At 44.8% G+C, this 26576-nt stretch overlaps 1 protein-coding gene and 1 long non-coding RNA gene across 2 annotated transcripts in view; both read left to right on the forward strand.

Moving 5' to 3' along the window:
• The window catches only part of LOC138498445 (zinc finger protein 268-like), a 42628-nt gene extending 30325 nt beyond the window's left edge, over positions 1–12303 (forward strand). The window contains exon 2 of the mRNA XM_069622198.1: positions 9372–12303. Within this exon, the coding sequence (XP_069478299.1) occupies positions 10012–12303 (2292 nt within the window). The 5' untranslated portion in view covers positions 9372–10011. The remainder of the gene's footprint in view (positions 1–9371) is intronic.
• An 8081-nt stretch (positions 12304–20384) lies between these two features.
• Positions 20385–25611, forward strand: LOC138498194 (uncharacterized). The gene is made up of 2 exons (XR_011278714.1): positions 20385–20473; positions 25192–25611. It is a non-coding gene; the product is annotated as an uncharacterized lncRNA (long non-coding RNA).
• Positions 25612–26576: the final 965 nt, after the last annotated feature.

Here is a 26576-nt window from a genome sequence, read left to right on the forward strand (position 1 = left end):
ACACAGCCTGGCTGTCAATCACCCAGTAGGGGGGTTGTCCGGCCCGGGCAACCACCTTAGCCAATCATGACAAAGTGCAACTTGGGTTTCCAAGGATACCCTGTGCAGGGGGTGACTACACCCCTCCCTCACATTCAGCCCACCTAGACACCCAGGCGCCAAAATGAGGGCTTCTTGAGAGAAACCCGCCAAAAGACGGTGAACAAAGAAGGCAAACCTGGTTTGCCGCACAAAGGAAAACACAAGAAAGACTTTAACAAAAAGAAATGATGATTAAACCCAACCAGAGCCGAAATAAAAACTATTTGGGCAAGCGGGTTTAGAATTTGAGGCTACTAAAATAGCCTAAAACATTACCACGTTATATAATATAATTGTGGTAGAAAAGTTAGGGTTGATACCACTGCCACCAGCCAAGTCTCAATGTTAAGGGAGCGAAACAAAGGTCCAGGAGACACAGATAAAAAGGGCTAGTAATGAACTCTTTCCAATACTCCATATAAGATGGGGTGTACTGGATCTGTGGTTAAAGGGACTATGTAAAGTTAATGGCAACTTTACCTTTTCTGGGGGACAGTAGTCAGCCCCAGAAAATGGAGTCGGTGGGAAGTCTCAAAAAACAAACCTGTGTCACTGCACTGAAGGTCCTGTGTAACACCCATAAAAAGTGGGGCTCATGAAGTGGTATACTCCAGAGTCCACAATGACACACACAGTAAAAATACACATGGCAAAACACATGTGAGAGTGAGAAAAAAGTCTCGCACTCTTAACAAGTGGAAAAATAAACTCCAGAAATCCAACAAAGCTGCTGGGGGACTCAATAGGTGAGGGAAATTAGCCATAGAATGAGAATTCTCCCTAACAATAGGTTATTTATAACGCGCTTAATACCCAGAGGTTTCTAAGTGTGGACCCGGGGATCGAACCTGTGGTGCTCTGTGGCGTCTTGCTTCCAAGGCGAGCACGTTGCCCCTGAGCTATCGTCCCGAGACTCAGATAGCGAAAGCTATCACCCCCACTCCACAGGAGCTGCTCACTGCTATTTCTGGACAGAAAGGCAAAGGGGAAACCCAAGACCTCAAAGAAAACGACAGATGGCACCCCTGTGCTACCAACAAGGACATCCCCAAGATTGTCCAAATTCACACCTGTGACTCCTACACCTGCTGAGGCAGAGTGTGAGGTACAACCTTGTGTGGCTGATCCAGTTTCTGAAGAATCAGATCTGGAAAAAGACATGGGTCGTCATTACAACATGTGCGGAATGGGTTTAACGGCGCCAGTAATGGTACCGGCGCCGTTAAACCCACTCTGCACTATTACGAGGTCCCCTCGCGGGACCCGCTCTGGGCATCTGGTTTTTTCAGACGTCCAGAGCGGTTCCAGTGAGGGGACCAGGGAGCAAACCACGAGCACGTTCGTAATGGGCCTGTTGTTAGCTTCCTCCCCATTCCCATTGAGCCCTATGAGGGCTCGAATGGAAATGGGAAAGGACCGGGCCCGGGTTCCCTGTACGAGGAAATACTGGGCCCTCCATACTCGGAATGGCCCGGTATTTCCCCATTCAGGGAACCCAGACCCGGACCCGGACACGATTTTGGAGGCAGCAATGCCCTAATTAAGGGCATGGCTACCTCCAAAGTCGTAATGAGGCCCATTGTTTCAGTTGGAGATCTGGATCTTGTTGACCATCCTGAGCTGCAGTCTTTACTGGCAGAAGGCGGACCCAACAGGGCAGACTTCAGCAAAGGACAAAGAGAGTCTCCTACTCTGGAAGGCCTTGGACAACAAGCTGCTTCTCAACTTGATGGGCAAGAAGTTGGAAAGCATAGGTTGAACTGGGAAGATGGCCTCTTCTACAGTGAAACAATGGAGTCTATCACTGGGGACTGCAAAAGAATTGTAGTGCCTCTAGAAAACAGACTCCAGTTCCTCCAGTTGGCCCATGAGATAACTTTGGCTGGTTATTTGAGTTTCAAAAAGACCAAGGAAAGGCTCTCACTATACTTCTACTGGCCTAAGATAGGTTCAGCAGTTGACAAATTCTGTAGGAGCTGTCACACTTGACAAACCTCTGGCAAGAGTGGAGCCAAGAATGTGGCACCCTTGGTTCCTCTCCCAGTGGTGGGAGTTCCTTTTGAAAGGGTGAGCATCGACATTGTTGGTCCTCTTGACCCTCCCACATCTTCGGGAAACAGGTTTGTCCTGGTTGTAGTAGACCATGCTACTAGGTATCCTGAAGCCATACCTATGAGGACTGTTACGACTCAGGATGCGGCTAAGGCTCTACTTGGTATTTTTACCAGAGTAAGGTTTCCTAATGAAGTGATATCCAACAGGGGTTCCAATTTTATGCCCCACTACATGCAAGCCATGTGCAAAAACTATGGTGTCACTTACAAGTTCTCTACAGCCTACTTTCCACAGACAAATGGACTGGTAGAGAGGTTTAATCGTACCATGAAGAGCTTGATAGGTGCTTTAGAGGAACCCCTTAAAAGGAAGTGGGACCTTCTACTGCCATGCCTTCTCTTTTCTTATAGAGAAGTCCCTCAGGAGGGAGTTGGACACAGTCCCTTTGAACTTCTCGATGGCAATCCAGTCTGAGGTACATTGGCCCTGATTAAGGAGGGATTGGAGAGTGCTCCTCCCCCCAAGCCAGTCAGAGTGACTGACTATGTGATAGGTCTCCGGAGGAGAATGTCACACATGATGGCAGAAGCTAGTGATAACTTAAAAGCAGGTCAGGCTCTGGTCAAACATTGGCATGACCAGAAGGCCAGCATGGTTGAGTTTACTCAAGACCAACTTGTATTAGTTATGGTGCCAACAAGGCAGAGGGCCTTGCAGGACAAATGGATAGGACCCTTCAAGGTTGTGGGAAAACTTGGAGAGGTGAACTATTTGGTGGACCTAGGCAGACCTAAGGAGGCTCCCAGAGTCTTTCACACCAACCGTTTGAAGGCATATGTTTTGAGACAAGAAGTGGGAGCTTTACTTCTAGCTTCAGCTCAAGAGGAGGAGAGTGAACCTCTACCTGACCTACTCAGAGGCCAACCTTTAGATGAGAACATAGGAGCTAATCTCTCTTCTCAACTGACATCTGAACAACAGGAAGAGTGCAAAGTTCTGTTAAATCCATTTGCCTCCCTATTTTCACTTTCACCAGGCCTGACCCCTTGGGGCCAGCATGATATTCTCACTGGTGACTGTTTACCCGTGAAAAGCAGAGGTTACAGAATGTCAGAACATGTGAGATCCCACATCAAAGGAGAGGTCAACAAGATGCTTGATCACGGGTTATACATGTCCATGGTCTAGTCCAGTTGTTCTAGTGCCAAAGGCAGGATCCAAGGAGTTGAGATTCTGTGTGGACTATAGAGCTCTAAATGCATTCACTAGGACTGATGCCCACCCTTTACCAAGGGCAGATGAACTGGTGGATAAACCTGGTGCAGCCAAGTACCTCAGTACATTTGATCTGATGTCAGGCTATTGGCAAATAGCCCTGACAGACCGTGCCAAGGAGAAAACTGCATTCTCAACCCCAGCAGGCCTCTACCAGTTTAAGGTTATGCCTTTTGGATTAAAGAATGCACCTGATACATTCCAAAGGATGGTCAATCAAGTTCTGAATGGGATGGAGGACTTCTGCATGGCATACTTGGATGGCATTGCAGTGTCCAGCCCTACATGGAAAGAACATATTGATCACTTAGGATGTGTTTTGCAGGCGCTTGAGCAGGCCCATCTGACCATAAAGGCAAGCAAATGTCAAATTGGTCAGAGTGGAGTGGCCTACCTTGGTCATGAGGTAGGAGGAGGTGAAATAAGGCCATTGCCTAGCAAAGTACAAGCTGTACAAAACTGGGCCACCCCTACTACTCAAACCCAAGTGAGAACCTTCCTAGGTCTCACTGGGTACTACAGGAATTTCATTGAGAACTATGGGACCATAGCTTCTCCTTTGCATGTAGTCTTCTCCTCAAAATTCCCTAAAAAGGTTAGATGGAATGAGGAGTGCACTCAAGCCTTTGAAAACCTGAAGAAAGACCTTTATCAAGCTCCAGTGCTAAGAGCTCCTGATTATCACCAACCCTTCATTGTGCAGACAGATGCCTCAAATACAGGTGTAGGTGCACTCCGTAGTCAACTGGATGAGAAAGGTAGGGAGCACCCCATTTGCTTCATCAGTAGGAAACTGAAGGAACCAGAAACAAGGTGGGCAACCATAGAGCCAGAATGTTTTGCCATTGTGTGGTCTTTGAAGAAGTTTAGACCATATTTGTATGGATCTACTTTTGTGATTCAAACAGACCACCAACCCTTGAGAAGGTTGATGCAAATGAAAGGGGAGAACCCAAAACTTCTAAGATGGTCAATCTGCCTGCAAGGGTTTGATTTCACCATTGAGCACAGGTCAGGATGTCACCACCAAAATGCTGATGGTCTCTCTAGGATGTCTATAACCGACTAGAGTGAAGAGATTCATCCAGGAGTGGATTAAATCCTCCTGTCCCTTAGTCTGGGGGGTGAGGGGGCAAATGTTAGGGAGAATTATCCAGAATGGCTAATTTCCCTTACCTACTGAGTCCCTCAGCAGCTTTGCTGGATTTCTGATTGTTTTTTTTTCACCTGGTAAGAGTGTGAGCCTTTTTTCACCTCTCTTACATCTGTTTTTGGCTATGTGTTGTACATTTTTATGTGTTCATGGACTGTGGAGCCTCACCTACTCCATAGGCATCATCTTTTTATTGTGTGTTACACAGCACCTTCAGTGCAGTGACACAGGGTTGTCTTTTTCAGACTTCCCATCGAAACTCCATTTTTCTGGGACTGACTACTGTCTCCCAGAAACATGTAAAGTTACCATTGACTTTATTCGTCTTTTTAAATCACAGACCCAGTACAAACTATCTTACATAGAGTACTGGAAAGGGTTAATAGGATCCCTTTTTGTCTGTCTCTCATAGAACATTGTTTCATTCCCTTTTCATTAAGATTTGGCTGGTGGCAGTGTGAACTACCATATTATCTCTACCGCGGTTATTCTAAATAGCCTTGGTATTGTTTTAAGCTAGCTTAGTAGCCTTGAATTTAAACCCGCTGGACCAAATATACTTTTATATGGCTCTGCTGGGTTTATTCAACATTTCTTTTTGTGAAGGTCTTTCTCGTGTTTTACTCTATGCGCCAAACCAGGTTTGGTTCCTTTGTTCGCCATCCTTTGGCGGGCTTCTTCACAGAAGCCCTCCTTAGGCGCCTAAATGTCTGAGGGGGACAGGATGTGAGGGTGGGGTTTGAGACTGCACAGGGTCTCCTTGGATACCCATGTCACACTCTGGTATGATTGGCTAAAGGTGAATGTCCCGCTGGGACAGCCACCCTGCTGTGTGATTGACAGCCAGGCTGTGTGAATGGGGGAAAACTGCATAAAAAGCAGGTCTCTGGGACTGAGAAGGCAGAGTCGCCACTGGATCGAGAGAACCAAAGAGAAGCCGACAAAAGAGGATCTCTACCACGACGTACCCTCAAGGTGAAGCCCTGCTGTGGGTCCGAATCTTCAAACTTCGACGACAGGGAAGATCTGCAAGGAATCTTCTCCCCTTGAGCTGGTGGGACCAACCAGTTCACCCACACTGCAAGCCAGGCCTCCCTCCTCTGGTCGAATTTGCTGTGCACAGCTACAGTGAACGGACCCTGCTTGGGTTTTAAGGAGCGCACCTATTATTTGTTGCTTTGCTCTGCTGCTGGTTTCTTCCCTGGGCAGTGCAGGACCCTCCAGTCTTCCTACTTTGTGTCAGTCCGACAGGCGCTTCAGGAACCGTGAGCCTGCAGGACCTGCCAAGAACGTCTGCCTCAGCTACAGCTTCTTCTTCATTTAAGGTACTGTTCAAATCCGGTCGCCCGTTTCATCCGACCGCTGTAAAAGTGCTTGAAAGCTTTTGCCAATCCGAGGGCTTGTCCTTCTCTCTTCTTTAAAGTAACTCTTCGTCCGACCAACTTCGTTCTGAACTCTTGGCAAAGACTTAACCGCAAACTACTCTGAACTGTGTGATCCTCTGCATAAGACTCTGGTCCATTGACTTTGGCCCCGGCCTCTTGATTTGATTTCCTCACTGTAGTTACTTTTTCTAGATTGCCCTGCCCTTACTTGTTGGTGCTGCTTAACTTTTGTCTCACTTTGTCTTTTTCTCCCTTTTTAAATCATTGGAGTGCCATTTTGCTCACACTTCATTTTGAGCTTAACTTGTCCGGTATCTATTGGGTGTGGTGTAGTGTATTAAGAGTGTGATTTTTCTACTGCTTGACAATCGTGAAATGTTTTATAACTGATGTGTAAATAAATGTATATTCTTTTACTCGGAAACCTTGAGTCAGTGTTTGTTTGAATCATAGTAATTTGCTGTCCTTTGTGTAACTATTGATACTGCTCACTTTCCTCTTGAGATAAGTCTGGCTGCTCAGCCATCGCTACCACTTTACTGTGTAGTACAGGCTTGTACCAAAGGTGAAATTGTACTGTCACTTGTAGTCTTAATTGTGTGTGGTGTTCCCCAAGGGTACTGCATATGATTCTGCCTAACACTGGTGTACAGCGGTGAAGTATAGTGATTACACTTGGAGTGCTGCTATTACCTTGGATCAACTAACCACAAGGCTAAACATCACTAAAAAGCAATATTAATCATGTCTGATATGGAAAGCTACAGCCAGGAGACCCTCCTTAGTTACACTGTGGATTATCTGAAAAATCTGTGTAGAGAAAGGAATCTCTCTGTTAAAGGAAGAAAGTCAGAGTAGATTGAAAGAAACAAAGTCTGGAGGGTGGCTCTGAAATGCCTGACCCCTCAGCAAATGTGGAAAATAATGAGGATGATAATGTGTCTATTATTGAAGAGGAAGTAGATGAGTCTCCTAATGTAGGTCTCACTGCTCCCTCGCCTGCTCAGCAACCTCAACCTTTGTCCACTGGGACCCACCAGGCCCTACACCCAGTCCTGAATTCATTGCTCTAGAAAAGATGAGGCTTGAATTGGAATTTAAACGTTTAAATGCTCAAACTGAACAAAAGCATCAAGAACTTAAGCTCAGAGAAATAGAAATGAATCATGCCTTAGAAATGAAAAGTTGTCTTTGGAAAATGCTTCTCTCCCAGAGTCTTCTAGGTCTTCCAGTCCTAAGAGACCCTGTATGCCTAAAGAAATTGTGGGTATGTAAGAGGCTAAGCTTGATATTTTGGATTGGTTGGCAATGTTTGAATATAACCATGGGATTCAAGACATTACAGGGAATCAGTTGCTTCCTTGGCTCTTCTCTAGGCTGCCCACTGTTGCATCTGGTGTTGTGTTGGAGTTGGGGGAGGTGGATAGGCTGGATTATGAGTGTGTGAAGCTAGCTTTAATTGCTAGATTTGGGAAGACCCCTTCCCAGTACCTTAAGAGGTTTAGGACCCTCATAAAGCATGATGGTACCCCTTGGGCTACCTGGGTATGTGAATGTTTGATAAACTTAGATGGTTGGGTTAAGGGTTACAGAGTAAACACTTATGAAGGTATAAGAAATCTTGTAATGTTGGAGTCAATTTATGATTCCTGCTCTCCTGAGCTCAGACAGTACTTGGCTGATTCTAAGGAGATAGATCCAAAGAAGTTAGCTAAGGCTGCTGACTTGTGGGTTGCCAACAGGGCTACTCACAAGGATTCTGGGGCAACTTAGAAGAAGGGTCAGGGAAAGCAGCCAAAGAAATATAACAAGGAGAATTCAAATACCTCCAATCCAAAAGAGGGCCACAAACAACAACATAAGGGTAAACCACAAGGGAAACCGAATCAGGCTAGTGTACCATCTGGACCCAAAACAGATGGAGGTCAGAACAAACCTCCATTCATCAAGACATTTGGGAAATGTTATGTTTGTGGGTCAACTGACCATGTGAAAGGGGATCCCCGATGTAAGGGTAAACCTTCAGGGGTCCACACTGTCTCCTTAGCCTTCTCCCCAGAGGAAGAAGTATCTATGGCAAGTGGAAACTTTCACCTTCTGGCTGATGAACCCATGACAGTCTCAGCTAGTGTTTCTTTAGTGTCCCTGGGCTTGTGGGAATAACAGAATTTAGATGTCTATAATTCCATCCCAGATAATACTAAAGAGTATTATAAAGCTGGTGTTCTTGTGAATGGCCAGGAGACTCTTCCCATCAGAGACACTGGAGCCAGCATAACTGTGGTTGATGAAACATTTTTCAAGGTGGAGGATGTTGCTAAGGCACCCAAACGCCTAACCAAGTTAGCTGGAGGCCCTGTGTAAATGCTTTCCCAGTTAACCAGCTCTCATCCAGTGTAATGATATGACTGTCAAGATACCTGTTAGTGTGCAGAGTGAAGTGCCTGGGAGAGTCCTGTTGGGTAATGACCTGAAAACACTTGGAGTTGTGTCTAGTACCCCCAGGCCTCTCAGTAAAAGGAACAGGAGCTCACTAGGCCTGCAAGGGAGAGGACCTTGAGAGGCTCTCCAGGGGAGGAGATATGATATGATGTGATAAGTTATTTATAACGCGCTTAATACACAGAGGTTTCTAAGTGCGGACCTGGCTGTTAGGGAGAATTCTCATTCTATGGCTAATTTCCCTTACCTATAGAGTCCCCCAGCAGCTTTGCTGGATTTGAAGGGTTTGTTTCTTTTTACCTGCTAAGAGTGAGACTCTTTTTCCCACTCTTAGGCATTTTTGCTATGTGTGTTCTAGGCTATTTTTGTGTTTAATGTCTATGGGGTTTTTCTCACCCTCATAGTAACCATCTTTATTCGCATGTGTTACACAGCACCCTCAGTGCAGTGACACAGGGGTGTGGTAGCGACCCCCAAACATAGACTCTATACACTGAGACTACTGTCTCCCATGCCTCCCATTATTTTTATCTCAATGCAGTCAACCTTTCCTTTCCTCTTTGTTCCTGTTCCACCATCTTTTCTGTGCACTGTGGAGCTGGTTAATTGACCACAACCAGCAATGACTCGACTGACGGGTTGGCCATTTCTCAGACTTCAGGGGCTGCACGTCACTGCATTGTGTTCATCCTGGCTGTTGACTAGTTTGATCACACCTTTATTCATTTCTGTGACAAAGGATGAATGGTCAATGGGCCACATGTTTAGAGATTTATGTGTTAATCCTGTTCATGGAATTGGGGACACGTTACACTATTCATTTAACTCAGTGTGCTGCATATAAATTCCAGGATTTCATGAAACCAGTATTATAAAGTTGAAACATGCCTTTTTGCTTTTCACATATGATTTTTAAAATAAGAAATATGTATTTGTTGCTTATGGAACACTAATCCTGTTTTTCCTTTTCCTTCAAGCAGGGATTGGAAAACTGTGAAATGTTTAAAGAAAGCTTTCCTCTGATAGCTGGGTCTAGTATGATAGCAACCTCATCTGCTTCTTTCTCATGACAGTCACTCCCAACCTGGAGCCTCTGACCGTGGAAGAAATGGTTCACTGGCTGCGACAAGTTGTTCAGGACATAATCTAATGGTAGACCACTGAATCTATACTGAACAGAGGAGAGGACAATGGCTGCCACTTTAAAGTAGAGGCAGAGCATTTTCAGGCATTGTGTAGAACCTCCTTACCAAATATTGTGTAAATGCACTGGTGTGCCACATTCAGTATGAAAAAGATGCTGAACACCAACTTTGGACTTTATGCTTCAGAATCAATAGCACCGCTGCTGTGGTGCTGGTCAATAGTTGTTGATGTTCCAGTGGCAGCTGACATTTATTAAAGACTAAAAAGCATGAACACAAGGCAAGAAACCATGCTCTGGACGTAGAACAGTTCTAATCGCAGACCTGCCTGCTCTGGCCGAGGATAGTGGCTCATTCTTGACACTCAAGTCTGTAAAATTGCACCTGACCTGGTGAGAGCAACTGAGGGATTCAGGTTGAATTTGACAAGGAGCTCTTTACAAAGAAATCACTATCTCAAAATAGCGTCCTCAGAATGGAGGTACATTTTGAATTTTCTGAATGTGAAGCTACTTTTAGTGAAACATGCCGTATATTGCACCATCAGAGATTACACACTGAAGAGAAAGAGTGTGACAAGACTTTTAAAGAAACAAGTGATCTAATAATTCATCAGAGAAATCACACTGGAGTGAAACCATATGCATGTTCTGAATGTGATAAGGCTTTCAAGGAGAAGAGGCAGCTATTGCTACATAGGATGAGTCACACTGGGGAGAAACCATATTCATGTTCTGAATGTGATAAGGCTTTCAAGCAAAAGTATGAACTAGTCGTACATCAGAGAAATCACACTGGTGTGAAACCATATGCATGCTCTGAATGTGATAAGGCTTTCAATCAAAAGGGCACGCTATTGATACACCAGAAAATTCACACTGGGGTGAAACCATATTCATGTTCTGAATGTGATAAGGCTTTCAAGCGACATGATCAACTTGTGAAACATCATATGAATCACACCGGGGAGAGACCATATGCATGTTCTGATTGTGATAAGGCTTTCAAGGCAAAGGGTCAACTATTGCAACATCAGATAAGTCACTCTGGAGAGAAACCATATTCATGTTCTGAGTGTGCTAAGTCTTTCAAGAGAAAGGGTGGGCTATTGGTACACCAGAGAAATCACACTGGGGTGAAACCATATGCATGTTCTGAATGTGATAAGGCTTTCAAGGAGAAGAGGCATCTATTGCTACATAGGATGAGTCACACTGGGGAGAAACCATATGCATGTTCTGAATGTGATAAGGCTTTCAAGCGACATGATCAACTTGTGAAACATCATATGAATCACACTGGGGAGAAACCATATGCATGTACTGAATGTGATAAGGCTTTCAAGAGAAAGGGTGAGCTATTGGTACACCAGAGAAATCACACTGGGGTGAAACCATATGCATGTTCTGAATGTGATAAGGCTTTCAAGGAGACGAGGCAGCGATTGCTACATAGGATGAGTCACACTGGGGTGATACCATATGCATGTCCTGAATGTGATAAGGCTTTCAAGACAAAGGGTGAGCTATTGGTACACCAGAGAAATCACACTGGAGTGAAACCATATGCATGGTCGGAATGTGATAAGTCTTTCAAGAGAAAGGACCAACTATTGCAACATCAGATGAGTCACTCTGGAGAAAAAACATATTCATGTTCTGAATGTGATAAGGCTTTCATTCAAAAGGGCGCGCTATTGGTACACCAGAGAAATCACACTGGGATGAAACCATATTCATGTTCTGAATGTGATAAGGCTTTCATTCAAAAGGGCACGCTATTGGTACACCAGAGAAATCACACTGGGATGAAACCATATTCATGTTCTGAATGTGATAAGGCTTTCAAGACAAAGGCTGAGCTATTGGTACACCAGAAAAATCACACTGGGGTGAAACCATATGCATGTTCTGAATGTGATAAGGCTTTCAAGCGACATGATCAACTTGTGAAACATCATATGAATCACACCGGGGAGAGACCATATGCATGTTCTGAATGTGATAAGGCTTTCAAGACAAAGGATGAGCTAATGGGACATCAGAGAAATCACACTGGGGTGAAACCATATGCATGTTCTGAATGTGATAAGGCTTTCAAGCAAAAGTGTGAACTAGTCGTACATCAGAGAAATCACACTGGGGTGAAACCATATTCATGTTCTGAATGTGATAAGACTTTCAAGCAACATGATCAACTTGTGAAACATCATATGAATCACACCGGGGAGAGACCATATGCATGTTCTGAATGTGATAAGGCTTTCAAGACAAAGGGTCAACTATTGCAACATCAGATAAGTCACTCTGGAGAGAAACCATATTCATGTTCTGAGTGTGCTAAGTCTTTCAAGAGAAAGGATGGGCTATTGGTACACCAGAGAAATCATACTGGGGTGAAACCATATGCATGCTCTGAATGTGATAAGGCTTTCAAGGAGAAGAGGCATCTATTGCTACATAGGATGAGTCACACTGGGGAGAAACCATATGCATGTTCTGAATGTGATAAGGCTTTCAAGCGACATGATCAACTTGTGAAACATCATATGAATCACACCGGGGAGAGACCATATGCATGTTCTGAATGTGATAAGGCTTTCAAGACAAAGGGTGAGCTATTGGTACACCAGAGAAATCACACTGGGTTGAAACCATATGCATGTTCTGAATGTGATAAGCCGTTCAAGATGAAGCGTCAGTTATTGATGCATCAGAGGAGTCACACTGGGGTGAAACCATATGCATGCTCTGAAGATATGATATGATAGTTTATTTATATAGCGCTTATGCACAATGTGTTTTTAAAGTGCTTCACGACAAGGGAGGGAACAAGGGAATATACAATGACATAGAAATTAACTATCGAACTCGGGTGAGGGAGAAGGGTGCAGAAAGGGAGGGGAGGAACAAAACAAGCGGCTATCGTACTAGGCCTGATGACATTTCAGATGCTGGAGGGGGGGACAAGTAAGGGGTGGGGGGAGGAGACTGACGAGGTTGCTATCATACTAGGTCCAGGGACAATTCTGATAGAGTAAGTCCATAGAAGAAAGTAAGGGCAGGAGGGGAGGAGATAAGAAAAGGAAGAAAAGGAGGGGAGGAGAGAACAGAGGGTGAGCAGTCAGAAAGGGTGGAGAAGCAAGAGGGGAAAACAAATACAATTGCAGAAGTCAGTAGTAACACATAATGTTGCAAGCCAGGATACAAGAAGATCGCATCAGCATGATTCAGGGCCACCATGACTACAAGATGCAAAGGAAGTCCAGCATGACCGTGGAGAAAGGGTGACGCACCGTGAATCAACAAAGTCCATAAAAGTCAAATCCAGCATTGGCCACAAGACGGTGATGGTGAAACCAGAATGTTTCAGGGCAGACTCCTGCAGAAGTAGGCTGTAGGGTGGGGAGCGGGAGCAGGGTAGAAGAATCAAGCAAAACAGGCAACACCTGTGTGCGAGAAGGGAGGGGGGCACAACGGAACATCACGGTGGACCAGAGGTGGTGGGGATGGCCTGTTGGGACAGAGGGTGTAAACACATGTTGGTGCATGCTTACCTGCTCTCTGAGCAGGGGGTCGGGCCCTGGGACCTCCTGGTCCAAACAGGTCCAAACTGATATTGCCCTTTTCTTAGAATGCCCTTCGCTTTGGATGCCTGGGCGAGAGACGCCCTTGATCTAAGAGCGAAGAGCAGGAAGGAAGAGGCAGGGCTAAGAAGGTGGTGGTGCTTAGTCATGTGACCTAGATCCACTTGCACCTGCTCCCCATCTCTGGGGGATAGGTATTTTAAGGAGAAGAGGCATCTATTGCTACATAGGATGAGTCACACTGGGGTGAAACCATATGGATGCTCTGAATGCGATAAGTCTTTCAAGCATAAGTTTGAACTAGTCAAAAATCAGAGAAATTTTATTGGGGAAGACCATATACATGTCCTCAATTTGATATGGCTTTCAATGTGAAGAGTCATCTATTGATGCATCAGCCCAGTCACGCTGGTGAGAAACCATATGCATGTCCTCAATGTGATAAGGCTTTCAAGCCAAAGGGTCACCTAGTGATACACCAGAGGAATCACACTGGGAGGAAACCATATTCATGTTATTGATGTGATGTGTCTTTCAAGGAGAAGACATATTTATTGCTATGTCAGTGAAGTCATACTGGGGGGAAACCATATTCATGTTCTGAATGTGCTAAGTCTTTCACGGAGAAGGGTCATCTATTGATAGATCAGAGGAGTAACACTGGGGGGAAACCATGTGCATGTCCTCAATGTGATAAGACTTTCAAGTGAATTGATCAACTTGTGAAACATCCTATGAATCACACCGGGTGATACCATATGCATGTTCTGAATGTGATAAGCCTTTTATGCTGATCAGTTCTCTATTGATACAGAAGAGGAATCACACTGAGGGAACTATGTACACGCATGCATGAAGGCTTTCAAGCAAAAGAGAGATCAAATGTGACATCAGAGAAAACACACTGGTGGGAACCCATATGCATGTCCTCGATATAAGTCTTTCAAGGAAAAGCATAGTTTAATGTTACCTCAGAGAAATCACACGTTTGAGACTATATATATTATGAATGTAATACATTTTTCGATGTGAAGTCTATTGATCAGAAGAATCACACTGTGGGGGAAGTCATAGGCATGTTCTTAATGTGTTAAGGCTGTCAAGCAAAACTGAGCTATTCATACATAAGAGAAATCGCACCGTGGGAAGCCATAATCATGTCCTTAATGAGAAATGACTTTCAAGCAAAAATAATTGACGTGTGATACATCAGATAAAGGATACTTGGGAGAAACCATAGACATGTTCTGAATGTGATACGTCTTTGAAGGTATAGAGTCATCCTTTGACTATATTTTCAGTGGGTCACCCTCTCATGAGATTTCAGAATTAAAAAAATAGTGAACAACACTTTGTACAATCCTTTTTCTAACATCAGTCCAAAAGAAAATACTGCTAATACATTACAAATTAATTTCTAACTCGTATGTCAGCATAGCACACCAACAAGCCTTATTGTGTTGTCCCATGGTATGTATTGTAATCTCTCAGACATCCAATGTGCACCCTACTCCCCTCCTTGTCTGTGCCTCATTGAAGACACCCATTTGAACTACCTTGCTCCTGCCCAAGACTCTCCTGCTGGACTTCCACCCACCAACCTTCAGCTACTAGGCCACCTGGTGAGTTTGTGTCGAGCCTGTGCAGCTTCTCCATCTATCCTTCTCCATCTATCCGTCTATCCTTCCTCCTCCTCCTCCTCCTTCTTCTTCATGGCACTTTCCATCTCCCCCATCTACTGTGACTGCTATTCTACCACCTATCCTTATTTATTTATTGGTCATTTGTTAGGCGCTTATACAATTAGCAAAACTGTTTCAAAGCGCCCATAGGGCGACAGGGTGGGGGCAGGGGAGGTAGACAATGAATTAAAACAAAGATAAATAATTGAATTAATAGTACAAACAACTAGTGAGACTAACAGGGAGGGGAGATAAACCTACTATGCCTTGTGAGTGTTCAGAACGTGCAGGTGGGAGGGGCTAGGTGATGTGGTGCTTTTGGAGACGTGCTAAGAATAGAAGAATGTAAGAGCAACCTCCCGTGGGGAGGGTGAGCCAAGGAAGTGCAGTAAATAGACAGTGGCTGGGATGAGAGATGTGGGAGGGGGAGTAGCTATAGGTACTGCTGCGATGTGGTTTGCCGTGGTTGGAGGACGTCACTGGTTACCCTTGTGGGTTGGGCTGGGCCTGGCAGGTCAGCTGGGCTCATCCGGACGGTGTTGTTGTGCCAGCCGTGGCCAGTGTCAGTGATGAATGTCTTTCCTGGCTTTTTTACCCTAGGGCCACGCACACCACAGTCATTCAACATTGCAATATTATCTTCCCTGGTAAATCTTCCAATAGGTTATTCTACAGGTTAATGCAACACAGGAGGAATGCACCTAGAGTGGGGTCTGTTGGCGATACATCAATACATGGTTACCATCGTCCTGTTGACCGGGCATCATTGGTCGCGAGGTTGGGTCTCAGGGCATGGGACAGGCGATCCGCGTTATCATGTCTCGTTAGAAGTCATTATGGATGTGTTCCTGTGGTGTTGCCATAATATTGGGTGTTCTAATTTTATAGGGGCCATTAACCTAAGGTGAGCCGGTGGGTCGTGGAGCCTAAGAAAGGGCGCCTTTGGATCTATGTTTTTAGGCCGTGGTTTACTGCTGGGTTGTAAATAATTCAGGTGGCAGGCCGTGGCCTTGGGTGCTGCGGGGGAATGTGAATGTTTGAAGCGGCTCCAGCCGAATTGGGGGAGGTGGAGCAGAGCAGCACAGGCCTCTGCTTTTTCAACTGGCAATCTTCACTGGGAGGAAGGGGGAATGGCCTTGCATGTGCTCACAAAGGTATTTTCCTCGTGTGTTGCAGATATAGGTGGAAGAGACATAAGCATTTACATAATAAACATTACTCATTGAGTCTTTTCAAAGCTTATGTTTGGACATTATTAGTGCCTTTCACATGGCCATTTAACACATGTTGTCTATACACTAAGTATTTAACACCCACAACATTCTGTTACATTTCTGTACATGTGCGGTAAGTGAGGTAGTAGTAAAGTTGGTGGAGCATGCAGGAACAAAACCGTCAACAAGGCTGACGGCAGTGACACATAGTGAGCTTGGACCTACATATGGTGCCTTTTCATGCACCCCTTACATGAGCTCTCAATATGGTTGCATTTGTCTTCCTTTGCACTCTAGCAGCATTAGTTCAGTTATGGCGCGGGACCGTGGGGTGCAGTCTTCGCGATGGAGCACATAACACAAAAACCCCCGGGACACTTTTACTATTTGCGTGTAGCTACAGGGATGTGGGTGCTTCATCCCTAATGTCATATAAGCACACATTCTGCCATTTGTATAGAGGTTACAGGTTTTTAATCAGAGATGTCGTGAAGAGGTAAGTTTCATCACAGGTGGTTTGCGCATTAGTATTTGGGGACTCTGCTTTTGTCAGGGGACCGTTTTACAGTTCTTTTCCACCCAGGCCCTGCTGGCCGGGTCATGCTGGAAACAGCGATACACTGCGGAAGGTGAAATGTTACAGTGTTGTTATCTAACACTAGCTCATGTCCGTCCGTTTCTTGGGAACGGGCTCTCAGCGGATCTGCCAGAGAGCTGCGGCCACAGTGATAATTGAAACTCTCCAAGGGTGGGGGTCGCTCTGCGGTGCACAGGGCTCAAAACCATCTTTATTTCACAAAATGGTTTCCAGGGCCTAGCTAAATTGAGCAGGTTTGGTCAATGTCTTCAGCCAGCGGCCCCACCCACCACCTGGGCCCTGGTGGCAGGGGGGACCCCTGACGAGCCTTGGACTTCACCGGGGGAGAGGATGCAGGGGGGGGGGTCTCTTGGACCAATCCTCCCATACATTTCCCCCCTTTCCTTACTTAAGTAACGAATACTTTAAATCCTCCAATCTCCTGCACTCTTCCTCGTCAATTATAGCGTCATCCCATGCAGGGGTGCCTTTTATGGGCATCCATGCCCTGCACACCGCTTGCAAGCTCTCTCCTCTCCTAGCATATTCATCTGGGGTGCATGTCAGGTATATACAACCGCTCTCCCCTTCCAAGTCCACCCACACCTCCTCGTACCATTCAAGTATACGGGGCTCTTTAATTGTAGTGTGCCATAATCTATCTACTATATCCTTGTCGTGGTACCTGGGCACCATCTGGTATCTTGACGTCTCATCTGACCCTGTTTGTACCTGTACTTCCTGCATGGTTTGTATTGTACTGCGGGCGTTGCCCATTGTCACCTTCATCATTGCACCATTCAGCACTTCGTTAGCGCAACATCGAAGACCCACCTGGCACAGGCAAACAATAAAAAGGAGGAACACTACAGCCGGCATCAAAAATTTAAGTCATTCCCAGCCACGATGGGACCCAAGAGAAGATGTTGTCGAACCATGTGCTTTCTTCTGCTCCACCTTCCATTTTCATTCTTTCTCCTAGGTTATGTACTGCTTCGATCACATGGGACAGGGAACCGTTATCTGCGTCTTCGGAAGGTACGAAAGTGCAGCAGGCACTTCCAATTTTTCGGCAAACACCTCCGTCCATTGCTGTCAACAGGTCCAAGACCTACCTATTTTGCATGGTCATTAGCCGCAGTGCTCGCAGTTCCATTTTTATGACATTAAACCCTCCTTCAGTGTCACTTGCCAGCTGGATCAGCTCCCAGCGTGTGATTTGGAGCCACTTTGCATTTGCTCGTGCCTGGATGCTTGGGATGAGTGAGGCAAAGAAAGTTTCCGCAGAGCTGAATAATCGATATCTATCCGGGATCTGTGCCAGCAGTTCTGATGATGCTTTTGATATGTAGTTCGATGATCGTCTGTTTCGGGACAGCACCTCCTCCTTGTTCCCGGAAGACAGGACATATACTTGTGACTCTGCAGTTGGCTGGGCCTCTTTCTGCTGATGTTTTTGTCACGTTTTCTTGCTCCCATCAATGTGGCTTTCCGGGATTACCATTAGTGCTGAGTGTAGGGTGGCCAATGAGCAGCTGCCACCCCAGGATTCTGGGAGGTGTAGGTATGCCTTGTTGCCACATACCCAATAAGTGTCCATGAGGGCCGCTGTCCCCTTCCTCATATCTGGGATGGTGAGGGTCTTGTTACAGTTCTTGTTCTCCCGTCTCCCTTGAAACACAGTTCATAGTTTATTTCTTTCTGTAGCTTGAAGGGTTTTTCAATGGCCGTTACCTAAGTCAATTTTGAGATGTGTTCCTTCCATACTGGTGTGCACGTCTCTTCGATCCATTGCAGTTTCTCTGGTGCCACACCTCGCAGTGCTTCAGCCTTACACATTATCTCTTCGTCTTTCCACTTATTTTCTGAAAAAAGTGTCCCTTGTATTATAAAAAATGGCTCCTCCAAGCATACCACTCCTATCGCCTTCGGATAACAGGTCTTCTCATTCTGCAGCATTTTAAGTCACATCGTGTGCCTGGAAGGTGTTCTTAATCCTGCACAATGTGAGATGAAGGAGAAATTGGGCATTGACAATAGGCAACTCTTTGGGTAACAATACTTTGGGTGTACCTGAAGCATGGAGAATGAGGGAGCAGACATAACAGCTCTCATTTGTGGTTTGCTTAGCCGTTGCACTCATGTCTGCATACCATTTATTTGTCTGGTGGGGGTGTCGTGGGTCTTCCATTTTGTCTAATCCCAACCCATAATATTCATCATAGTTCCTCCTCCCCGCCTCCCTTTTCCGTCTGTTATTTCTTTTTCTAAGGTATTTCCCAGCTTCATGGGCGATGGACAGTGTGGGCCCCCCCTTTCTCCCTCTCGCCCCCCCTTTGCCCAATCATCATATAATACTTCATATCTCGCTGTCATTTTTTCATTCTCTTTCTTCATGCTATCTAGCAGTGTGTTTTTTGTTACGGGAGCGGGCCGGCTGGTGGGGGTGTTATATAACCAGGATATAGCAGAGGGGTTACGATCATTTAGACTACGGGCATTGTAATTAGATACTTTTGGCAGGGAAGTTGTGCTGCTTTGCATTTTATCCTGCACCCCTTCATTTCGCGAGATAGCAACATTAGATGGTGTCGTGTAATACCCCATACCAGTTTAGTTCCATCCCATACCAAAAAATCACCTTCTTTAGTGTTTACAATTGCTGTTTCATTTGTCACATTAGTCCCGTTATAACCTCCCCCCTCGTTCATCTCGATAGAGATGAACGCTATAAACCAATACGTAACCAGGCCAAACAATATTGTGAAAAATAATGTAATGCATACAGACAATCCACACTCATATGAATATCTACATCTCCCAGCTAAAAAATCTCTATATCTAACAAATCTATCCGTTGCAGGCTGCCCGTTAGTTGCCATGGTATTTCCTGTTTGAGATATAAAAGTGCATTAAGTGCATGCATGTAAACATTTTTGTTGGCACTACCAGTGCCAAGAGGTCATGGCAGGGGGGTGGGTTTGGGTAGGGGAGGGGGGCTGGGATGTACAGAGAAGGGAGCAGACAATATACATATTCTTCACATTATTATTTTTTTTTAATCTTTTATATTTGTCGATAACCTGTAATATAATCTTTCTCGTTAACAATTTTATCTGTCAGGTACACTTCTTCCACTCACATGTTCACTCATCATTTTCATTAGTATTGTTTGCTGTTGTCTGTGCCTCCTCATCCACCTCTCCCTGCACACTATTATATGCCTTTCGCACATCTGTTAAATGTATCCAGTATTTGAGCCCCTTAATTTTTACAGCTGTAGGGGTACAAAATACCACTTCATATGGTCCGTGGAACCGTGGGGCATTCCACCGGCGCACAAAGCTCCTGACATAAATGAAATCTCCTGGCATTAATTGTCCCTGTACTTCATGTTCTACATGGGATCCTGTTGTGTTTCCTTCATCCCTTGTGAATGGTGGAGAGAGCTGCTTTGAGATTGCGTGTGCTGCCCTAGTTAGCTTCTTCAGGTATTCTGTGAACTCCTCTCCCAATATCGCGGCGCTTCTGTGTGCGTCTGATTCTATGACAAGACAGGAGGCTCATATTATGCATTACAATCTTTACTCTGAAACCACAGCAGCAAAGAAAAAACTTTTACAAACAAAAAAGTTTCAACAACAGAACTAGATAAAGTTCAATGTCAATGCATGGGGAACTCCCCAAACCTTCATGGAGGATAGGTCATACCCTGCAGGGGACCAATGAGCAGGGACCCTCCTTTATATATGTCCATTACTCTAACGCCAACCCCTCTTTCTTTGCTGCTGACACCACAGAGCTAAGTCACCCCTTTCAGTTGTGTCTTACATTGTTTGTCAGTAGTAGGCTTTATTAGTTTGAATATGGCATATATGGTAAACATGTGTTAATTACCTTTTATTATAAAGGAATTTGTGTATTTGATACAATGTATCTGGATAGCCGCGTGCGGCCGTTGGTTTCATTTTGGTGTCTTTCAAAAAGAAAATATGTATTATGCTCATACATCCTGTTTCAGCTGAAGCAGTGGTGCAATGGTTGAATTTCGGACTACAGTCCATGAGGTTGTGAGTTCGAGGGAGCTCTCTAATTTATTTCTTCTTTATAAATTTCTCGCGCTTGTAAACTCAGGTGTTTCTAGTGCATTAATCAACTCGCTCCCGGCGTGCGCGAGAGCAGTGTTGTTTACACTGTTCCCTCTTCATTTCGCCTGTTTGAATTCGTGCCCCTTGACAGATTTATGGTCACCTGGGGATTCCAGGTGCTGCAGGCTTTGGGTTCGGCCTTCCCCTGTGGCTTATGTTTGTAACAAAAGCCTCTGTTTCAGTACTGAGCCAAGTTAGCTCAAATATAGAGCTGCAGGTCTCCCATGCAGGAAGCCGACCAGCGCATGTTTATTTGTAGATTTTAAGATTAGATATTTTAATTGTTATATTTTAAATAATTGTATTTTACAGTGGAGGTATTTGATTGTCACCTTTTTTGCTCAGTTGAGCAGGGATTTCCTAATGGGCATTTGGTTGGTTCATGACTTCTTCAGAAAGATTATAGCACAAACATTTTAATAGTAAAAATGTGGTTTTGTTAAATGTTTGTAATTTCGTATCCCTGGTGACACAACACATTTCCTTACCTTTAGTGCTGGAAAGAAAGAATGTATACTGATAGACTGTGGGTTTGTTAGGTCAAAGTCTGACCATCCAGCGCAAGAGCCCGATGCACTGCCAGTCTGCAGTTTTATTTTATTTTCTTTATTTATTCATTTACTTATTTCTTAAGTTATGTGCTTTGCCTTCACTGTAGGTGCCATAAGTTCGGTTTCAGGTTCAGCCTGATTCTATTGCGAGGTTACCCCCTCGTGTACTGCTGATTATCACACCCTGCTCGGGCGAGCAGTTGGAGGTGCACTTGCTCAGTGTATCCTACCTTCAACTTGACAGTTTTCTTTTGTTTGGGTTATCTTCCCTGGAAAGGTGCAGTCACCTGCTCGGTGGCAAGGTTGCCTGGGGTTTCTGCGAGGGGTCCCCTTGTGTACGGCTGTGTCCACACCCTGCTAGGGTGAGCAGTTGAGGTACACTTGCTCAGTGTTTCCTCCCTTAAAGTCGGCAACTTGGGTAATTACCTTAACTGGCATGCACCATAACCTGCTCGGTTTCAGGCTCTGCCTGAGTTCTAATGCGAGGTTACCCCCTCGTGTACTGCTGATTATCATGCCCTGCTCGGGCGAGCAGTTGGAGGTGCACTTGCTCAGTGTATTCCTTCCTTAAGGTCGGCAGCTTTGTTTAGGTGCTGCATATGGCTGACGCCATTGTTTGGTCTTGTAGGCGTGCAGTAACCTGCTCGGTTTCAGGCTTCGCCTTGTTCCTACTGCGAGGTGCTCCCTCGTGTACTATTGGTTGCCTCACCCTGCTGGGGTGAGCAGTTGAGGTGCACTTGCTCAGTGTACGATTTTGATAAACAATATGTTTAAGTGTTGACTGGAACACATTTGCGTTTTTTTTCAGAATTGTCAGTGGCCCAGAAAGCTCAGTGAGTATCAGCTTATATAAGGGCCGGGGATTCGGTCCCCTGTGAGGGCGTAACCCCTCTTCTTTGGATATTTTATATATATTTCATATATTATATATTCTTTATTTATTAAGTGCTTTAAAGAAAAGAGTGTGGAAGTGGCTGTAAACAGACCCATATGGGGTTGTACTTTCCTCTCTAACCATCTCTCTGGTGTTATCATTCATCTTTTAGTTAAAAATTCTGTCACCCTTTACCTTAGTTAGTTTCAGGACAACTCAGTCCTTTCCTTAGGTTTTGATTCCCGACCTCAATTGCTCCACCCAATACCCGTGCTGATTAAGCTACAGTATTTTCTCTCAACATGAGGAAGAATAAAGATGATGCGTTATGCCTCTATTGAGGTCTGTAGGGCTTAAGGCTCTCTTTAGTGGGGACGTTTGTTCTCCCCTACTTTTGTCCCATTGGACATTCCTTATTCTTTTGGTTTCTGGTGGAGACAGGGTCAGCTCGAGGGTAACCATTCAGTTTTTTACATGACAAGTTGAGCAACCATGTTTTACTTGGATGGAGTGTTTGGAAACACTTGATGGTATCAGTTAGACGAGTTGCCAAATAATAACTTGCTGGCGCTTGCCTCATGTTTTTCCTCCCAAAGCTTGGCCTATGGTTCAGCTAACCGTCTAACAGTGTGTTGCAACTTCTCCTCTGCTCGAGGAGTACACGCAGGCTTCTGTACCCTCATGAGCGTTGCTTAACCTCTTTAGAGTGCTGTTTTCATATCCGTGCTGACCGTTCTGATACAGGTTCCTAATTTTGGAAAGGTCTACATCAGTCTTTTATCCTGCTGAGATCGATAAGTGAACACCTCACACCACACAACGCTCGTAGTAGTGTTAAGCACCACTCATATACCTGAGGGTTCGTAGTACTGTATAAGTACTATTTTGCTATGGACTATGTGCTTAGTTTTTCCTTCCCCTGATTCCCTTAGTGGCCAGTCAGCCTCGCATGAATACAGTGACTCAGACCTCAGGGTTGGAGGGAACAGTGGTCCCAGATTTCTTCTCAACCTTGCATTTACAGGGCATTGGTAATTATCCAGAGTTCTTTCCCCCTCATTCCCCTTCCTGCCATCCTTGGGGGAGATTGCATCATAATATTACACCTCTGGGAGTATCCAATGGTTTCAGTTTTTTCCTTTTTACAGGAGTTCTGGCGGGTGACCAGTGCAGACTCGCACTGAGCATTTCCCTCCCGTCTGTTACTTTCCTTTGTGCTAATCTCTGGTATTTCAATAAGTTAACTGGAGTCTGTCCAGTCAGGGGATTGGTTAGAGGCGCTAGTGGGTATTTATTTCTCTTAACGGTGTAAAGCGGGGCTTTAATGTGGTCCTCAGGGTAGTTTTCTTTCTGGATTGCAAGGTTTTTCCTTTGGATAAGTGGGGGAGGTTTCTCCTCTTTTGGGAAGGCTCAATATCCCTTGGTGGGATAGAGGGGTCTGGGAGTGATACTATCCCCCATCCACGTTATGACCCTCTATCACGATGCGTTCCAGAGTCTATACATTAACTTTCAGACGGTGTCTGCCGCTACTATTACCAGAGTGCTGGGATATATATTTGGTTGATGACTTGATTATCATAGTCACCTGCATGGCAGGTGGACCTTTGGGGTTTTCACAAGAGTTTGTTTGCAGTAAGGTGCCAGCTCAGGGTGCTGTGAGCTTCAAAGATCTGCAAATTGGCTGAAATATAGGTTGGACCTCTTCTGGTGTACACCTTCAGTTTAACCATTAAGTGATCAGTTCTTTGCAGTTTAGAGTCTTGCTAAGATTTTGGAAATTTGGTGTCCTCCTTCGGTTACTTTTGATCCGCTAGGGGATTTATCACCAGGGAGGAGGGATCAAGGTTCAAGCACCGGGCATACCTACAAAGGAGTTTAGATATCACTATAATGGTAGTGATTGGATGTCGGATACATTTTTTTCTTCTTGCCAAGTTTGGCCTCTTAAGGATCAGGTTTATAATATCTGCCTTTTGTCATGGTAGCAGAGTCCTTCTTCAAGAGTTCGGGAGGTCTGAGGGTCTCCGTGTTGGCGGTTTGACGGGTTTAGCTTCTCAGGTGGGGCCCTCTCTTCCATTCTGCTTCTGCCTCCAGAAGACTTCCCTCCTTAGTATACACATATGTCTGAAGACAATTGTAGATTAATTCTATTGCTTTTCAGCTCCGCTCAGGATGATTGTCCTATTACAAAATTTATAAAAATGATTTTTTACTCCCATTTTACCCTTTTGAAGATTTGTCTTTCCCTCTTGGTTCCCCAGTGTAGTTCTGTGACATGCCCTGTTTCTAATGCGATATCTTCCTTTAATGCATGGGATGGAACCTATAAGACTTTCACCCCTATGGGGTACTTTTCTTTATCTCCAGGAGAGCTAGGTGTTGGTTTTCATTGGTTTGCTTTCTAGGTCCCCAAAAATGGTACGAATTTAAGTGTTTTGAATATTTGATTGAACAACATAGGTGTTTATTTCAGATGGTTTTGTCCTAACCTATTAGTATAGGAAAACTTTGTTCAATATTTTCCCCTCTTTTAACCAGTTGGTTTTGGTGGCCTGTAAGGAACGCTGGATTTGGCACATTCCTGTTTTTCTTGCAGTGGATTTGACTTTGCCTTATAAGACTGCTTTTCGGGCAACCTAGTCTTGGGCAATTCTCTGATTGGTCAACAGATTGATTTAATGAAAGCATTTAAAAAATGTTTCCTTTCCTATTATTTTATTATATTATCTATTATATTGGATCATTTTGTACGTACTAATGAGATGCAAGGGCTTTGAACTTGCATAATATGAGCCTCCTGTCTTGTCATAGAATGACTAATCCCCCACACTAACGTGAGATGGGGGTTTAGATTCTATTAAAGACAAGGAGGCGATTATTATCCCTCCCACCCACCCTGGATATGATATGATCTGATATGACAATTGTGATACGCATGTACACAGGTGGTTCAAGTGAGAACATTCTTTGGTTTGTTGTTCTTCCCAACCACCCACCCTTCTTGCTTGTTGTTCTTACAGGTACGAGTTGAGGTTCTGCTCAGGAGTGTGGATCGCAGTTACAAGTTCTGGAGTGCGTGATTTCGGGTGAGAAGTCCTATCAAGAAGAACTTCTTCATTGCTTCAGGCTGCGGAAAGGTTGAGATCTCCGGTTTCGCTGGATCCTTTTTCTCTGCGCTACGCAGTTCAACCGTTCCATTGGGCGTCTGGTGCAAGTCAGCTGCAGAAAGAGGGGTTGGCGTTAGAGTAATGGACATATATAAAGGAGGGTCCCTGCTCATTGGTCCCCTGCAGGGTATGACCTATCCTCCATGATGGTTTGGGGAGTTCCCCATGCATTGACATTGAACTTTATCTAGTTCTGTTGTTGAAACTTTTTTGTTTGTAAAAGTTTTTTCTTTGCTGCTGTGGTTTCAGAGTAAAGATTGTAATGCATAATAATCGCCTCCTTGTCTTTAATAGAATCTAAACCCCCATCTCACGTTAGTGTGGGGGATTAGTCATTGTTGGCGAAGTGGGGAATGTGCAGTGTGCATCCGTCTCCCTGTCACGATTTCGTGCAGGGACAAATGGTGGTCCTTGCTTGGCTGAGTCCTCAGCTCAAACAGCGCAAGGGGCAGACAGTAGATCCAGTTTTTCTTTAAGGAAAAACACAATTTGGACAATCTCCCTTTTAACAGTCCGTTCATCTTTTCTACCACGCCATTACTTTGAGGATGATAAATCGAGCACAATTTATGTTTTATTCCCAATAATGTTGTCACTTCTTTGAAGAGCTCGTTCACAAAGTGAGTGCCGTTGTCTGAGCGAATTACGTCGCAAATTCCCCAACGCGGGAACACTTCCCTTACTAGGAACTTTGCAGCGCTTTTAGCGTCAGGTCGTGCACATGGGCCTGCTTCCACCCACCTCGAAAATGGACACACAACCACAATCATGTAGCGTGCCCCATTACACCTCTCCCCCATATCCGCGTAGTCTATGTGCAGTTCTCTGAAGGGCCCTATTGGTTTTGGAATTGTTCCCCTGAGTGTACGTAACGTCATTCCAGAGTTATATATCTGGCACGTGGTGCACTCCATTGTCAATCTTGATATGTGCTCCTGGAGACAGGGCACGAACCAGTCTTCTTGTATCTCTGCTGCAATGTGTTGTTTGGTGTTGTGTGCTGGAAAGTGTAATTGCTGAAATGCTATCTCTAATAGTTTGACCGGCATTACTGCTTTCCCTGAGTTATTTTGTCGCCATAGTAAGTCTGTTGCCGATTGGCTGCACCCTCGTTTTTCCCACATCATCTTTTCATCACCACTTGCTCCTTCGTGCAGCTCTAATATTTGTGATATGGGCATGGCATTGTATCCTTCTGGGAGCTCTTCACTTGTCTTGTGCTGTAACATGTACTCATC

The sequence above is a fragment of the Ambystoma mexicanum genome, chromosome 5q (genome assembly GCF_040938575.1).
Source record: "Ambystoma mexicanum isolate Mex_15411 chromosome 5q, UKY_AmexF1_1, whole genome shotgun sequence".
NCBI lineage: Eukaryota > Metazoa > Chordata > Amphibia > Caudata > Ambystomatidae > Ambystoma > Ambystoma mexicanum.